At 45.7% G+C, this 18,615-nt stretch overlaps 1 protein-coding gene across 1 annotated transcript in view; it reads left to right on the top strand.

Annotated features, from left to right (window-relative positions):
• ABCB10 (ATP binding cassette subfamily B member 10) overlaps nt 1–18,249 on the top strand; it is a 53,388-nt gene extending 35,139 nt beyond the window's left edge. The window contains exons 8-13 of the mRNA XM_083152274.1: nt 511–720; nt 3,499–3,578; nt 6,706–6,886; nt 15,955–15,998; nt 16,611–16,645; nt 17,344–18,249. Of these exons, the coding sequence (XP_083008400.1) occupies nt 511–720; nt 3,499–3,578; nt 6,706–6,886; nt 15,955–15,998; nt 16,611–16,645; nt 17,344–17,605 (812 nt within the window). The 3' untranslated portion in view covers nt 17,606–18,249. The remainder of the gene's footprint in view (nt 1–510; nt 721–3,498; nt 3,579–6,705; nt 6,887–15,954; nt 15,999–16,610; nt 16,646–17,343) is intronic.
• The last annotated feature ends 366 nt before the right edge of the window (nt 18,250–18,615 follow it).

Genomic DNA, 18,615 nt, shown 5'->3' with positions numbered 1-18,615 from the left:
CTTTGTATATGTCACTGACCCCAGCCCAGAATTCCTGGTCAGACATGACTCGTCTTCAATGTCAGCCAAGGTTTCATTTGAAGAACCCTGAATTGGGGGCGGACACTGAGGTCATGTGACGTCATCTGCCTGCCCAGAGCAGGCAGGGGCACGCCTACATTCTGATGGGCCCGCCAAGCGTGTCTATGGGCCGCTTTTTGTGGGCATGCACATGAAACGTTGGAGGGGCCCATCGGAACGCTCCAAGTCTGTCACTCACGCCCGAGAGAATGAAAAATTTGCAGAAGGCGCTCGCTAGGGTGGGGGATGGGGTGGGGTGTTGCACTTGTGCATAATCGCGCATGCGCAGACTCCCACCATCAGTGGCGGGGATAAATTTGGACGTCTGGGATCAGGTCTGAATCGGCCCCATAGTGTATACGCACCCGGTTGTAACACTTCAGTATTCTGGTTCCGGTCACATATCTAGTTCAGCCATTTACCTGGAATCTGTTTCCTTGCCCATTGCAGAGGGCTTGATGATCACACCAGAAAAATTTAAAGGCAACCTGGAGTTCCGTGATGTCACCTTCATGTACCCCAGCCGGCCCGATGCTCCAATATTCCAGGATCTAAACCTCTCTATCCCATCCGGGTCTGTGATGGCCGTAGTGGGACCAAGCGGATCTGGCAAATCCACACTAGTTTCACTGCTGTTACGGCTTTATGATCCCGACGCTGGTGAGTGACTTATAACTAACTGTGGGGTCCAGAGGCTCACTTACCTACTCTACTTCTCTGTCCATAGCTGGAGCTTATAACTAACTGTGGGGTCCAGAGGATCACTTACCTACACTACTACTCTGTCCATTGCATGGGCTTATTACTAACTGTGGGGTCCAGAGGCTCACTTACCTACACTACTTCTTTGTCCATACCTTGAGCTTATAACTAACTGTGGGGTTCGGAGGATCACTTACCTACACTACTTCTCTATCCATAGCTTGGGCTTATAACTAACTGTGGGGTTCGGAGGATCACTTACCTACACTACTTCTCTGTCCATTGCATGGGCTTATAACTAACTGTGGGGTCCAGAGGCTCACTTACCTACTCTACTTCTCTGTCCATCGCTTGGGCTTATAACTAACTGTGGGGTCCAAAGGCTCACTTACCTACTCTACTTCTCTGTCCATAGCTGGAGCTTATAACTAACTGTGGGGTCCAGAGGATCACTTACCTACACTACTACTCTGTCCATTGCATGGGCTTATTACTAACTGTGGGGTCCAGAGGATCACTTACCTACACTAATTCTTTGTCCATACCTTGAGCTTATAACTAACTGTGGGGTCCAGAGGCTCACTTACCTACACTACTTCTCTGTCCATAGCTTGGGTTTATAACTAACTATGAGGTTCGGAGGATCACTTACTTACACTACTTCTCTGTCCATACCTTGGGTTTATAACTAACTGTGGGGTTCGGAGGATCACTTACCTACTCTACTTCTCTGTCCATCGCTTGGGTTTATAACTAACTATGAGGTTCGGAGGATCACTTACTTACACTACTTCTCTGTCCATACCTTGGGTTTATAACTAACTGTGGGGTTCGGAGGATCACTTACCTACACTACTTCTCTGTCCATACCTTGGGCTTATAACTAACTATGAGGTTCGGAGGATCACTTACCTACACTACTTCTCTGTCCATAGTTTGGGTGTATAACTAACTGGTGGTTCAGAGGATCACTTACCTACTCTACTTCTCTGTCCATAGCTGGAGCTTATAACTAACTGTGGGGTCCAGAGGCTCACTTACCTACTCTACTTCTCTGTCCATAGCTGGTGCTTATAACTAACTGTGAGGTTCGGAGGCTCACTTACCTACACTACTTCTCTGTCCATACCTTGGGTTTATAACTAACTGGGGGGTTCGGAGGATCACTTACCTACACTACTTCTCTGTCCATTGCATGGGCTTATTACTAACTGTGGGGTTCGGAGGATCACTTACCTACACTACTTCTCTGTCCATACCTTGGGTTTATAACTAACTGGGGGGTTCGGAGGATCACTTACCTACACTACTTCTCTGTCCATACCTTGGGTTTATAACTAACTGGGGGGTTCGGAGGATCACTTACCTACACTCCTTCTCTGTCCATCGATTGGGCTTAGTAACTAACCCAGAGCAAAAGCCCCTAAGTAGGGCTAAGACTTTGTCTTATGGGTTCTTCGTTTTCTCTTTTTATTTAGATTTTCAGGCACATATATTCACAAATCCTTTATACAATAACAATGTAATAAAATCTGTTCTTATTATAATCGGACCTATACTTTCTGTGTTCTAGAATCCTACATTTTGATTCACTAATTATAAACTGACCGTCCGTGGCCTGAGTGTTCCACTATTGTTCACTCTAGGCTGATTTAGCAGGAAGCCACGCCCTGCCTATTTTGTGGCGCGCTACTAAAACAACCCAGTCCATCACTATTCTATTGTTAGGTTTCATGTATTTATATTGATGGCAGTTCTACAGTGCCTCATGCCTCATCTGCTTATGCTGCCACGTTTCTTCTTGAAAGGAGTTTCAGCTATGGCTCATTCTAGTTGGTCACTGCAGTCCGGTTTGACATCTCCATTGTACTGTGTGTCATCTGATCCAGTACTTAAGCCGGCCATACATAGCTACAGATTTATTGTCCAATCTGGCTAGTTGGAACAAAACAATATCTGAATGACAGTTTGGCAGTTTTCCAGTATTTCAAAACAAATTTTCAACTGTCCTTTGCTCTCATCCATTACCAGGATTTTGTTCCAACCAGCCAGATAGGACAATAAATCTGTAGGTGTATGGCCAGCTAAAGAGAGAGATAAAGCAACAATCAACAGTGGCTAACTGCTATGTTACTGACTGCTTAAAACATGGCAGTTATGAGCTGATAGGTAATTTTATCTCTTTCCAAAGCTTGATTCATCTCCCTATGACAGGCACGTCCAAACTATGGCCCTCCAGCTGTTGTGAAACTACAAGTCCCATCATGCCTTGCCACAGTTTTGCTACTAGGGAATGCTAAAACAATGCAAGGCATGCTGGGATGTGTAGTTTCACAACAGCTGGAGGGCCGCAGTTTGGACATGCCTGCCCTATGGTATTCTGGATATGGTAAGCTGAAAGTAGACCAAAAGAAAAATAGTGTTGTGTATATCTAGCACTGGACCCCACGCGGTGCATGTTGTGCAGGTCTCCTCACAGATTCACAAGTAATTAGCTTCACCTGTGGATCTTTTAAAATGTGTCAGTCAATAATGAATGCACCTGTGACCTGGAAAACATGACCTGTGTGTGGTCCTGAGGACCGAGTTTGAGAACCTCTGGGTTAGGCAGTGGAGGTATATATTAAGAGCATATATTTAAAACGCATTATTAAATTGTTCATGGGCTATTGTCATAACACACAATCTCCAAATTCTCTGTGATATTTACTTTTATACATTTCTCCCCCACCCCAGGATCCATCTATATAGACGGACACAATGTGCGCCACTTGAATCCACTCTGGTTGCGCTCAAAGATTGGAACCGTGAGCCAGGTAAGGCGCCCACCCCGCTATTTGTCAGTCGGATCTCATTTCCTCCACTGCGTTCCACTCTCACATGGGTCAGACCCAGCGGTGCGGCCCACACTCTCCTCTCTGTGTAGTGCGCTTTCCCTGTATTATAGTGTATGAGGAGATGGATGAATACAGGAATGGGGTTTGCAGACAGAAATAGCTTGTGCTCTCCGATGCCCATATCTGGTCACACACGTGCGGCTCATAGGGGAGGTTTATAGCGGGATGTAATTTGTGTATGAGAACATACAGTTAAGCTGTATACGACCACCAATGTACAGTATAGATGTGTCTGTACCCTTCATCATCGCTAATTGGAAGCAAGTTCCACCACCTCACCAGGACCACTGTAAGCCCTGATCAACGGTCTATAAATTCAGTGCTGCGTATGCTGACATTCTGCAGTGCAGCGAAACACTGCAATGTTATCACCGGAGCGCCGCACCTCTGTAAAACACCTGAAAATTTTGCTGCAACTTTGCTCATTTCGACACCCTGAAACACCTTCTATTTCCATTTAGGACATCTAGTGGCCACAATGTAGTATTGCAGTCAAGAAGCGCGAGTTTCTCTATAGCTGAAACAGTGATTTTGTTTTGCACAGTTCCTAGTTCTTCACAAACTGGGATTTTCACATTTTCATCTGTCTGTCCGTCTGTCTATCATCCAACTTCCCAAGCTGTCTGAATTAGTTTTGAATTATTAAAACATTCCAACTTCTCAACAACCTTTCTTGACATTTAAGTTACAAGAATATATGGGAAAATGTGCATGTACTGTAAATAAGATTATGAATATAGACCACAGGTTCTCAAAGTCGGTCTATATTGGGAACTCAGGACCCCACAGAGTGCATGTTTGCACAGAATCACAAGTGAAATAATTAGCTCCAGACTGTAGACTATCTACAGCCCTCCCACACTCTAATGTGTGTGTGTGTGTGTGTGTATATATAAATATATATATATATATATATATATATATATATATATATATAATTTTTATTTATTAACAGTTTCTTATATAGCGCACACATATTCTGCAGCACTTTACAGAGACTATTTGGCCATTCACATCAGTCCCTGCCCCAGAGGAGCTTACAATCTATGTTCCCTACCACATGTACATGCACACACAGACATTCTAGGGATAATTTTGTTGGAAGCCAATTAACCTACCTGTATATTTTTGGATTGTGGGAGGAAACCGGAGTACCCGGAGTAAACCCACGCAAGCACGTGGAGAATATACAAACTCTGCACAGTTGGGCCATGGTGGGGATCGAACCCATGACCTCAGCGCAGTGAGGCAGGGACTAATGTGATGTGAGTGTGTGTACATGTGGTAAGGCTATAGATTACAAGCTACACTGGGGCAGGGATGGATGTGAATGTTCAAATATATATAGAAGTGTTCGGTTCCAAATAATAGTTATAAAATCATCATGATATCCACCAGCTAGGAATCCTACTTTTGGAGCTGAGCAGTATAAACCTCTATATAGGATCACAAATGTCCTTTTTGGATTATTCCCCCAAAAAACTTTTTTGAAGGCCGTCATTTCGCCTAAAATAACTTGAGTTGTTCCCTCATTTTATAAAATTTACATCAGCTGGTGGATATCATGATGATTTTATAACTATTATTTGGAACCGAACACTTCTATCATATTACCCCAGAGAAATCTAGTCTCAATTTGTGATCATGTGATCATCAGATTCAACTACTGTACCAGTGCCCCTGATGAAGTCATGCTAATGACGAAACGCGTTGGGTTAATGGGCTTATTGCAATATCCGTCTTGATCATTCATGTAGTGTACAAGTTGATACTGTGTGATATTGATTCACTGTAAAGTAAATCATATTAACCTTTGTTATATACTGCTATGCCCTGTGGGCAGTCTTATTAAAATTGTTTTACTGTGACTTGTATGATTCTGGTCAATAAGTTAAGGTTTAGCGCACCCTGAACCCCTCCTTTTTTTCCATTTCTTAAATCGGGTCCTATCTAGCAGGGGACCCAATCAGGGTAGCAGCTCTCATATTCACTCCATTGTGCGCAGTGTGTGTTTTCTCGATATCTTGTGCAATTGCAACCATTTTTATACACCAGCCATTGCTTTCAGAAGCTCAAATATAATTGGACATATTAAAATAAAAATAAAATGTTAGTTTTCAATACTTTGTTGAGAATTCTTTGCAAACCGTGTAGTCTGGGACCCATGGGCATCACCAAATGCTGGGTTTCGTCCTGTGTTGGGCTTTGCACCTGCAGGTATCTTGTTATTAATGGTCTACACCTTGTGGGGAACCCTCTATATCTGCTCTCAGGCTTTTCTCTGTATGGTAGACTCGGATAATGATATCCGTACCATCTCGAGATTGTTCTTCTGGACATTGTGAAGGTTCTTTTTCTTTTGTTTTTTTTGGTCTTGAAAGGATTCTGCAGTCTGCCAATATTCCCTTCCATGGACGTCTAGGTCTAATTGAGTTGCCAAGTTTAGCCGTGTGTGTGTGTGTGTATGTTTTTAATTTTGTTCTCTGAATGTACCGATCAGTTATTTGGCCCCTCTTAAGGTTCCCACTATCTTTTTTGATATTTTTTTTGTCTTTTTGCAGCCTAAGGGTAACCTGTGTCACTTGCACTGAGCGCTCCTGTGACCACGTGTTCTGTGTCCACAGCAACAGTTTCTAAATGCAAATGCCACACTTGGAAATTTTGCCTTCTTAATTGATGATGGAATAACATAGCTCAGGCCAGTCAATGAAGCAGCTTTTGCGTCCATTGTCCAATTACATTTGGTTTCTTGAAAAGAGGAGGCTACATATTACACATCTGTAGTTCCTAAACCCTTCCTCCAATTTGTCAAAACCCTCCAATTAAAGCTGATAATTAAAGCTGAGGTTTCAAATTCATTATTATATATCTGTAACTTAAATGTTTTGGTAAATAGCTAAAGTATCAAACTGTGTTTCGATGTCCATTTATAGATGTACCAAACTGTATTTCTGCCCAACTTACATACTTCTGTATTTGACATTGGAATGTGTTACCAGATATATCTGTAAGATTGCTGACCGCTATACATTTGTCCTTGTTGCAGGAACCGGTGCTGTTCTCCTGCTCAATCTCTGAGAACATCGCGTACGGAGCAGATGACCCGTCAGCAGTCACGCCAGAGGACATCCATAGGGTGGCTGAAATTGCCAACACCCTTGGCTTTATTAAAGGGTTTCCTAAAGGCTTTGACACAGTGGTTGGGGAGAAAGGTGTCCTCCTATCAGGTATGACCATGGCAATGTCTGCTGGATGGCCTTTCTACCAGTGCAGAGTATAATGTTGACCACAAATGACTGCCTAGTGCTGGTCCTATTGCTTGTTTACAAATACTGGGAGAAAGGAGAATTTTTCGGTTACAGGACACATGATGGTGACTTATAACCTCCACTCTTTCTTGCTCTATACTAATGTTTTTTTGGAGTTTTCTTACATCTTTTTTATTTCCTCCCAGACCTGGCAGTGTACAAGATCAGTCTATAGATTCCCTCTACCTCTAGTGTAGTGTAACATTCATGTTACACTACACTGTAGTTCCCCTTATACACATAATGTCACAAACTAGTACCTCTTTTATATGTGGAGCTCTTTTTTTCACATTGCGCCACACAGTCTTACCAGTTAGTCACATGTCACACAGTACTGCCCCTTGTACATATTACACCACTCAGTAGTATCCCTTTTATTACATTATGCCGCAAGTTAGTAATCCTTGAACAACAATGAATTGTTAAATTGCCATCATCTTATTCTCTATTGGTCACCTGTTACATTAGTTGTACCATCAGTGCTCTGAAGTGCTACAATGTAGTCATTAGATACTCATTTTGCTGTGTACACAGCCGCAGCCATACACCGTATACAAGTCACTTACTCAGCACAGTCTCATTGTACATCCTAGTCACATTGTGCTGTGACTAAAGCCGCGTACACACTGGGCGTTAAAATGAGCGATATAGTTTTAGCCCTTGTAAATTATATTTTATTGTATATGCTACGGCCAATGCACACACCTACGTGTCATTCGCTATCCATTCCATCATCTGTGCATAAAGAGAAGAGGGTGAGGATTGTTAACTAAAGCCATGCAGAATGGCCCCTGCCCCCCCTGCCATTTTTTGACGCCTGCCGGCTTCGGCAAGTGTGCATCATTTGCAGACGTTGGCTCTCCACTGGTTCCCAGCTGACGCCGATATTGACGGCAATGGAGATCGCCCAGTGTGCACGCAACTTATGACATTTTTGACACAAATAGATGCCCAACATTAACTGAGTAACAAGGGAACTAACGGCCCACTCACCCACTCGTGCTGCATGGAGTACTACGGCTGGATGTATGAGGACACATCTGTATTCTGCACTGGCTGGATGTATGAGGACACATCTGTATCTGCACTGGCTGGATGTATGCGGACACATCTGTAGTCTGCACTGGCTGGATGTATGAGGACACATCTGTATCTGCACTGGCTGGATGTATGCGGACACATCTGCAGTCTGCACTGGCTGGATGTACGAGGACACATCTGTATTATGCACTGGCTGGATGTATGAGGACACATCTGTATTCTGCACTGACTGGATGTATGAGGACACATCTGATTTCTGCACTGGCTGGATGTATGAGGACACATCTGTAGTCTGCACTGGCTGGATGTATGAGGACACATCTGTAGTCTGCACTGGCTGGATGTATGAGGACACACCTGTAGTCTGCACTGGCTGGATGTACGAGGACACATCTGTATTATGCACTGGCTGGATGTATGAGGACACATCTGTAGTCTGCACTGGCTGGATGTATGAGGACACATCTGATTTCTGCACTGGCTGGATGTATGAGGACACATCTGTAGTCTTCACTGGCTGGATGTATGAGGACACATCTGTATTATGCACTGGCTGGATGTATGAGGACACATCTGTATCTGCACTGGCTGGATGTATGCGGACACATCTGTAGTCTGCACTGGCTGGATGTACGAGGACACATCTGTATTATGCACTGGCTGGATGTATGAGGACACATCTGTAGTCTGCACTGGCTGGATGTATGAGGACACATCTGATTTCTGCACTGGCTGGATGTATGAGGACACATCTGTAGTCTGCACTGGCTGGATGTATGAGGACACATCTGTAGTCTGCACTGGCTGGATGTATGAGGACACATCTGTATCTGCACTGGCTGGATGTATGAGGACACATCTGTATCTGCACTGGCTGGATGTATGAGGACACATCTGTATCTGCGCTGGCTGGATGTATGAGGACACATCTGTAGTCTGCACTGGCTGGATGTATGAGGACACATCTGTAGTCTGCACTGGCTGGATGTATGAGGACACATCTGATTTCTGCACTGGCTGGATGTATGAGGACACATCTGTATTCTGCACTGGCTGGATGTATGAGGACACATCTGTAGTCTGCACTGGCTGGATGTATGAGGACACATCTGTATTCTGCACTGGCTGGATGTATGAGGACACATCTGTATCTGCACTGACTTAAGTGTATGAGGACACATCTGTATTATGCACTGACTGGATGTATGAGGACACATCTGTAGTCTGCACTGGCTGGATGTATGAGGACACATCTGTATTCTGCACTGACTGGATGTACGAGGACACATCTGTAGTCTGCACTGGCTGGATGTATGAGGACACATCTGTATTCTGCACTGACTGGATGTATGAGGACACATCTGTAGTCTGCACTGGCTGGATGTATGAGGACATATCTGTAGTCTGCACTGGCTGGATGTATGAGGACACATCTGTATTCTGCATTGGCTGGATGTATGAGGACACATCTGTATCTGCGCTGGCTGGATGTATGAGGACACATCTGTAGTCTGCTATTCTGCACTTGCTGGATGTATGAGGACACATCTGTAGTCTGCACTGGCTGGATGTATGAGGACACACCTGTAGTCTGCACTGGCTGGATGTATGAGGACACATCTGTATCTGCACTGGCTGGATGTATGAGGACACATCTGATTTCTGCACTGGCTGGATGTATGAGGACACATCTGTATTCTGCACTGACTGGATGTATGAGGACACATCTGTATCTGCACTGGCTGGATGTATGAGGACACATCTGTATTCTGCTATTCTGCACTGGCTGGATGTATGAGGACACATCTGTATTCTGCACTGGCTGGATGTATGAGGACACATCTGTATTCTGCACTGGCTGGATGTATGAGGACACATCTGTATTCTGCTATTCTGCACTGGCTGGATGTATGAGGACACATCTGTATTCTGCACTGGCTGGATGTATGAGGACACATCTGTATTCTGCACTGGCTGGATGTATGAGGACACATCTGTAGTCTGCACTGGCTGGATGTATGAGGACACATCTGTAGTCTGCACTGGCTGGATGTATGAGGACACATCTGTATCTGCACTGGCTGGATGTATGAGGACACATCTGTATTCTGCTATTCTACACTGGCTGGATGTATGAGGACACATCTGTATTCTGCACTGACTGGATGTATGAGGACACATCTGTAGTCTGCACTGGCTGGATGTATGAGGACACATCTGTAGTCTGCACTGGCTGGATGTATGAGGACACATCTGTATCTGCACTGGCTGGATTTATGAGGACACATCTGTATCTGCACTGGCTGGATGTATGAGGACACATCTGTATCTGCACTGGCTGGATGTATGAGGACACATCTGTATTCTGCACTGACTGGATGTACGAGGACACATCTGTATTCTGCACTGACTGGATGTACGAGGACACATTTGTAGTCTGCACTGGCTGGATGTATGAGGACACATCTGTATTCTGCACTGGCTGGATGTATGAGGACACATCTGTATTCTGCACTGGCTGGATGTATGAGGACACATCTGTAGTCTGCACTGACTGGATGTATGAGGACACATCTGTAGTCTGCACTGGCTGGATGTATGAGGGCACATCTGTAGTCTGCACTGACTGGATGTATGAGGACACATCTGTATCTGCACTGGCTGGATGTATGAGGACACATCTGTATCTGCACTGGCTGGATGTATGAGGGCACATCTGTAGTCTGCACTGACTGGATGTATGAGGACACATCTGTAGTCTGCACTGGCTGGATGTATGAGGGCACATCTGTAGTCTGCACTGACTGGATGTATGAGGACACATCTGTATCTGCACTGGCTGGATGTATGAGGACACACCTGTAGTCTGCACTGACTGGATGTATGAGGACACATCTGTATTCTGCACTGGCTGGATGTATGAGGACACACCTGTAGTCTGCACTGGCTGGATGTATGAGGACACATCCGTATTCTGCACTGACTGGATGTATGAGGACACATCTGTATCTGCACTGGCTGGATGTATGAGGACACATCTGTATTCTGCACTGGCTGGATGTATGAGGACACATCTGTAGTCTGCACTGGCTGGATGTATGAGGACACATCTGTAGTCTGCACTGGCTGGATGTATGAGGACACATCTGTATCTGCACTGGCTGGATGTATGAGGACACATCTGTATCTGCGCTGGCTGGATGTATGAGGACACATCTGTATTCTGCACTGGCTGGATGTATGAGGACACATCTGTATTCTGCACTGACTGGATGTATGAGGACACATCTGTATCTGCACTGGCTGGATGTATGAGGACACATCTGTATCTGCGCTGGCTGGATGTATGAGGACACATCTGTATTCTGCACTGGCTGGATGTATGAGGGCACATCTGTAGTATGCACTGGGTGGATGTATGAGGACACATCTGATTTCTGCACTGGCTGGATGTATGAGGACACATCTGTATTCTGCACTTGCTGGATGTATGAGGACACATCTGTATCTGCACTGGCTGGATGTATGAGGACACATCTGTAGTCTGCACTTGCTGGATGTATGAGGACACATCTGTAGTCTGCACTGGCTGGATGTATGAGGACACATCTGTAGTCTGCACTGGCTGGATGTATGAGGACACATCTGTATCTGCACTGGCTGGATTTATGAGGACACATCTGTATCTGCACTGGCTGGATGTATGAGGACACATCTGTATCTGCACTGGCTGGATGTATGAGGACACATCTGTATTCTGCACTGACTGGATGTACGAGGACACATCTGTATTCTGCACTGACTGGATGTACGAGGACACATTTGTAGTCTGCACTGGCTGGATGTATGAGGACACATCTGTATTCTGCACTGGCTGGATGTATGAGGACACATCTGTATTCTGCACTGGCTGGATTTATGAGGACACATCTGTATCTGCACTGGCTGGATGTATGAGGACACATCTGTATCTGCACTGGCTGGATGTATGAGGGCACATCTGTAGTCTGCACTGACTGGATGTATGAGGACACATCTGTAGTCTGCACTGGCTGGATGTATGAGGGCACATCTGTAGTCTGCACTGACTGGATGTATGAGGACACATCTGTATCTGCACTGGCTGGATGTATGAGGACACACCTGTAGTCTGCACTGACTGGATGTATGAGGACACATCTGTATTCTGCACTGGCTGGATGTATGAGGACACACCTGTAGTCTGCACTGGCTGGATGTATGAGGACACATCCGTATTCTGCACTGACTGGATGTATGAGGACACATCTGTATCTGCACTGGCTGGATGTATGAGGACACATCTGTATTCTGCACTGGCTGGATGTATGAGGACACATCTGTAGTCTGCACTGGCTGGATGTATGAGGACACATCTGTAGTCTGCACTGGCTGGATGTATGAGGACACATCTGTATCTGCACTGGCTGGATGTATGAGGACACATCTGTATCTGCGCTGGCTGGATGTATGAGGACACATCTGTATTCTGCACTGGCTGGATGTATGAGGACACATCTGTATTCTGCACTGACTGGATGTATGAGGACACATCTGTATCTGCACTGGCTGGATGTATGAGGACACATCTGTATCTGCGCTGGCTGGATGTATGAGGACACATCTGTATTCTGCACTGGCTGGATGTATGAGGGCACATCTGTAGTATGCACTGGGTGGATGTATGAGGACACATCTGATTTCTGCACTGGCTGGATGTATGAGGACACATCTGTATTCTGCACTTGCTGGATGTATGAGGACACATCTGTATCTGCACTGGCTGGATGTATGAGGACACATCTGTAGTCTGCACTTGCTGGATGTATGAGGACACATCTGTATCTGCACTGGCTGGATGTATGAGGACACATCTGTATTCTGCTATTCTGCACTGGCTGGATGTATGAGGACACACCTGTATTCTGCACTGGCTGGATGTATGAGGACACACCTGTAGTCTGCACTGGCTGGACGTATGAGGACACATCTGTATCTGCACTGGCTGGATGTATGAGGACACACCTGTAGTCTGCACTGGCTGGATGTATGAGGACACATCTGTATTCTGCACTGACTGGATGTATGAGGACACATCTGTATCTGCACTGGCTGGATGTATGAGGACACATCTGTATTCTGCACTTGCTGGATGTATGAGGACATATCTGTATTCTGCACTGGCTGGATGTATGAGGACACACCTGTATTCTGCACTGGCTGGATGTATGAGGACACATCTGTATCTGCACTGGCTGGATGTATGAGGACACATCTGTATCTGCACTGGCTGGATGTATGAGGACACATCTGTATTCTGCTATTCTGCACTGGCGGGATGTATGAGGACATATCTGTATTCTGCACTGGCTGGATGTATGAGGACACACCTGTAGTCTGCACTGGCTGGATGTATGAGGACACATCTGTATCTGCACTGGCTGGATGTATGAGGACACATCTGTATCTGCGCTGGCTGGATGTATGAGGACACATCTGTAGTCTGCACTGGCTGGATGTATGAGGACACATCTGTATTCTGCACTGGCTGGATGTATGAGGACACATCTGTAGTCTGCACTGGCTGGATGTATGAGGACACATCTGTATTCTGCACTGGCTGGATGTATGAGGACACATCTGTATCTGCACTGGCTGGATGTATGAGGACACATCTGTAGTCTGCACTGGCTGGATGTATGAGGACACATCTGTATCTGCACTGGCTGGATGTATGAGGACACATCTGTATCTGCACTGGCTGGATGTATGAGGACACATCTGATTTCTGCACTGGCTGGATGTATGAGGACACATCTGTAGTCTGCACTGGCTGGATGTATGAGGACACACCTGTAGTCTGCACTGGCTGGATGTATGAGGACACATCTGTATCTGCACTGGCTGGATGTATGAGGACACATCTGTATCTGCACTGACTGGATGTATGAGGACACATCTGTATCTGCACTGGCTGGATGTACGAGGACACACCTGTAGTCTGCACTGGCTGGATGTATGAGGACATATCTGTATCTGCACTGGCTGGATGTATGATGACACATCTGTATTCTGCACTGGCTGGATGTATGAGGACACATCTGTATTCTGCACTGGCTGGATGTATGAGGACACATCTGTATCTGCACTGGCTGGATGTACGAGGACACATCTGTATTCTGCACTGGCTGGATGTATGAGGACACATCTGTAGTCTGCACTGGCTGGATGTATGAGGACACATCTGTATCTGCACTGGCTGGATGTATGAGGACACATCTGTATTCTGCTATTCTGCACTGGCTGGATGTATGAGGACACATCTGTAGTCTGCACTGGCTGGATGTATGAGGACACATCTGTATCTGCACTGGCTGGATGTATGAGGACACATCTGTATCTGCACTGGCTGGATGTATGAGGACACATCTGATTTCTGCACTGGCTGGATGTATGAGGACACATCTGTAGTCTGCACTGGCTGGATGTATGAGGACACATCTGTATTCTGCACTGGCTGGATGTATGAGGACACATCTGTATTCTGCACTGGCTGGATGTATGAGGACACATCTGTATTCTGCACTGGCTGGATGTATGAGGACATATCTGTATTCTGCACTGGCTGGATGTATGAGGACACATCCGTATTCTGCACTGGCTGGATGTATGAGGACACATCTGTATCTGCACTGGCTGGATGTATGAGGACACATCTGTATTCTGCTATTCTGCACTGGCTGGATGTATGAGGACACATCTGTATTCTGCACTGACTGGATGTATGAGGACACATCTGTAGTCTGCACTGGCTGGATGTATGAGGACACATCTGTAGTCTGCACTGGCTGGATGTATGAGGACACATCTGTATCTGCACTGGCTGGATGTATGAGGACACATCTGTATTCTGCTATTCTGCACTGGCTGGATGTATGAGGACACATCTGTAGTCTGCACTGGCTGGATGTATGAGGACACATCTGTATCTGCACTGGCTGGATGTATGAGGACACATCTGTATTCTGCACTGGCTGGATGTATGAGGACACATCTGTAGTCTGCACTGGCTGGATGTATGAGGACACATCTGTATCTGCACTGGCGGGATGTATGAGGACACATCTGATTTCTGCACTGGCTGGGTTTAGTGACCCCGTTATATGGAGGCTTTGTATAGAAATCAGTCATGGTGCTTATATGTGACCTGGCTATTATGTCAGCGAGTTTTCCTCTTGCGTTACTGCTTTCCCAGGGCCGAAAGTAGGGTTTCCGGCGCCCGGGTCAAGGCAGTCCTATGGTGCCCCCCCCTGACGGGACGGGACCAAATGACCGCCTTGGCCCTGGTGCCGGAGACCCCACCCCCGTTCACCGCCCCGCTGACAACATAAATTACCTCCTGTGTGCAGCCAGCGGGGGTCCGGTGACAGGCAGCGGGGTTCCGGGTAGCCACTGTAGCGGCAGCTTGACTCCGTCCGTCTCTACTCTCTCCTACTAGCGCGGCGGCGGGAAGCGCTGGTGATGACTTTGAAAAGACTTGCCGGACGCTGATTGGCTGAATTCAGCCAATCAGCGTCCGGCAAGTCTTTTCAAAGTCATCACCAGCGCTTCCCGCCGCCGCGCTAGTAGGAGAGAGTAGAGACGGACAGAGTCAAGCTGCGGCTACCCGGAACCACGCTGCCTGTCATCGGACCTCCGCTGGCTTGTCCCTGGACCTGACAGTGCCCCCCCCTCCAGCGCCCGGTGCGCGTGCCCCCCCAGTCCCCCCTAGTTACGGCCCTGGTATTGTAACCAGACCAGTAGCCCGGGGCACTATAGGTACTGTAGTAAGTAAGATATTATTGAGTAATAACTCCCATTTTATTGTACAATCAATAAAAATATCATCAGCAGCAACATTTTCTGCATTTTTTTTTAAATACATCTAGGTGGCCAGAAGCAAAGAATCGCCATTGCCAGAGCGCTGCTTAAGGTACGTTATCTTCTATATCAGGAGTATTTGGTGATCTTCTTATCCAACTTCTAACTGGTGTAGGGATTGTGCGGAGAGGATGCAATTGGGTTGCATAGCCAGGGGCGCCGGCAGTTGTCCACTCCCCGGGGACTTGGCCACTGCATGGGGGTGTGGCCTTCAATTAGCCCTGTAATTGTTTAATTTGTGCACACAGAGGGAGAGTGATGATAGGCTGTCGCTGCAGCTGTCTCTCTCCCCAGCTCAGCACACAGCTTTCATCTATGTCCCAACTGCCCGGCTCCCTGCAAGGAGGTAGGGGACCTGGGCCCCCCAGCAGACCTGGGCCGCTCCCCCCTCCCTCTCGACGCCACTGTGTATAGCTCCTGGGGGCTATGTGGGTGGTCCTACAATCTAACAAACTGCATGACGAGGCGAGTTCTCTGGGAACACTTGTAGGTTTGGGTCCTACAGTAAAGTGTGGTGTGAGGGAGAGAATATCACAGAGTGCCGCACATACTATACAATCAGTGTTGTGTTGTCTGTAGTTATTCAGCTGTTTCCATCATGTAATTGCAGCTGCTGCTCTGACGTAGGTTATATATATGTTACCGTATCTTTTCTATCTTGTAGGACCCCAGAATCCTCCTCCTGGATGAAGCTACAAGGTAACGAATATAATACTAAGAATCCTCCGGATCTGTCTATAACTGTCATAGACACTCTCTTATCCAACACCCTCACAAGCAAAGAGACCATTCTTCTGTACCATTCATTCTGTACCTCATACAGCCTGTGCAGTTCTAATTCCCTGCCTGGGGTGTCGCTGTGGTGCTTCTAACACACTCTGGTCTGTATCTCACACTGCAGTACAGACCAGAGTGTGACATGATTAGCACCACAGCAAAGAGCGACACCTCATGCAGGAAATAGGTACTACACGGGGTTTATAAGTATGAACACTATTCTGTGTAATGCTACTGCGGTAAAAGGCTGGTGATGCCGCGCCATCCAACCTGACATATAGATCTGCCGGAAATCTGTGCAACATAAATATATAAATGCAGATGGGTCCTTTTACATCTTTGCAGTGCGCTGCAGCATGTATACCTTTGCAAAAGGGGCTCACCAGCGGGAGAGTTCATGGCATCTGCACCCATGATCCCATAGGATTGCAAGGTGCAAATGCCATGAACTCTGGGCCCCTATTACAAGGCATAAATGCTGCAGCGCACTGCAGAGATAATAACATAGGATACATTATACTCTACTCACCCGGATGTCCCACCCCCCCATACAGCGCACTGCAGAGATAATAACATAGGATACATTATACTGTACTCACCCGGATGTCCCCCCCATTTAGCGCTTTGGATGCAGAGAACGAATACCTCGTCCAGGAAGCCTTGGAACGTCTGATGGAAGGACGGACGGTTCTCATAATTGCTCATCGGCTGTCAACCATCCAAAATGCCGACGCAGTGGCGGTCCTGGATCAGGGACGTATAGTAGAATGTGGGAAACACGAACGGCTCCTGCAGAACCCAGACGGGATGTTTAGCAAACTAATGGAGAAGCAGGCCAGCCTCCTGCGCAATAGGGACGCCATTCTCACCGCACAACGGTGATGGGACTACTGACTGATATTTTTTTACTGGAGAATTTTGCCAATTTTTGTAATTGTAAAGAAAAAAAAATGTTTTTGAGTATTCTCTTTTTTTTTGACTCAACCGTTCATATTTTTATTTTTTATAAGTTAAGATTTTTAAGCCTCTATGTAATTGTCAATGATCAATTTTTGCAGATGGACAAAGCTGCTCTGCAGGTGGGGCAGATGTTACGGGGCAGAGAGAGTTAGATTTGGGTGGGAGGTGTTCAAACTGAAATCTAAATGGCAAATAAGACTGAAGCAGCCAGTATTTACCCTGCACAGAAACAATGGGGGAGATTTAATAGAATGCGAGAATCAGAAAGTTTGGTAAGAAATTTCCAGTTTTTTTAAAGTGGCAATCATTTACACTCAAAATCACACAGTTGTGCAGTGTAAATGATTGCCGCTTTAAAAATAAAATGGAGATTTCTTACCAAACCTCTCACTTTCTGGATCTCTCATCCTATTAAATCTCACCCAATATATCTCCCCCAAATGTAACTCTATCTGCACCTGTTACATCTGCCCCTCTCCAGTGCAGCATAGTTTTGTCCATCTGCAAAAATTGCAGCCGTGCTGTCCGGTCCGAAACAGGCCCATTGTACTTATTGAGTGTGCATCCATTATATATATATATATATATATATATATATATATATATATATATATATATATATATATATATATATATATATATATATATATATATATATATATATATATATATATATATATATATATATATATAATTAGTATGTACACACATGATATATATTATGTATAGTACGTTTCTGTGTCAGGACAGCTATTAAGTATTTATTACATTTTTATATAAAGCCTATATTGTTCTATGTACAATGTCTGACCCAAGGAGACCTGCTCAGATCCGACATGGGGCAGAACAGCACGGTGCCCAGCCCAAAGTGTTACCACTATCACCATATATATCAGAAATATCTACAGCCAGAGCCCTGTGATAGGAGATGA

This window comes from Crinia signifera, chromosome 7, assembly GCF_055691185.1.
Source record: "Crinia signifera chromosome 7, ASM5569118v1, whole genome shotgun sequence".
In the NCBI taxonomy this organism is placed as follows: Eukaryota; Metazoa; Chordata; class Amphibia; order Anura; family Myobatrachidae; genus Crinia; species Crinia signifera.
This window is presented reverse-complemented; position numbering and strand designations above follow the sequence as displayed.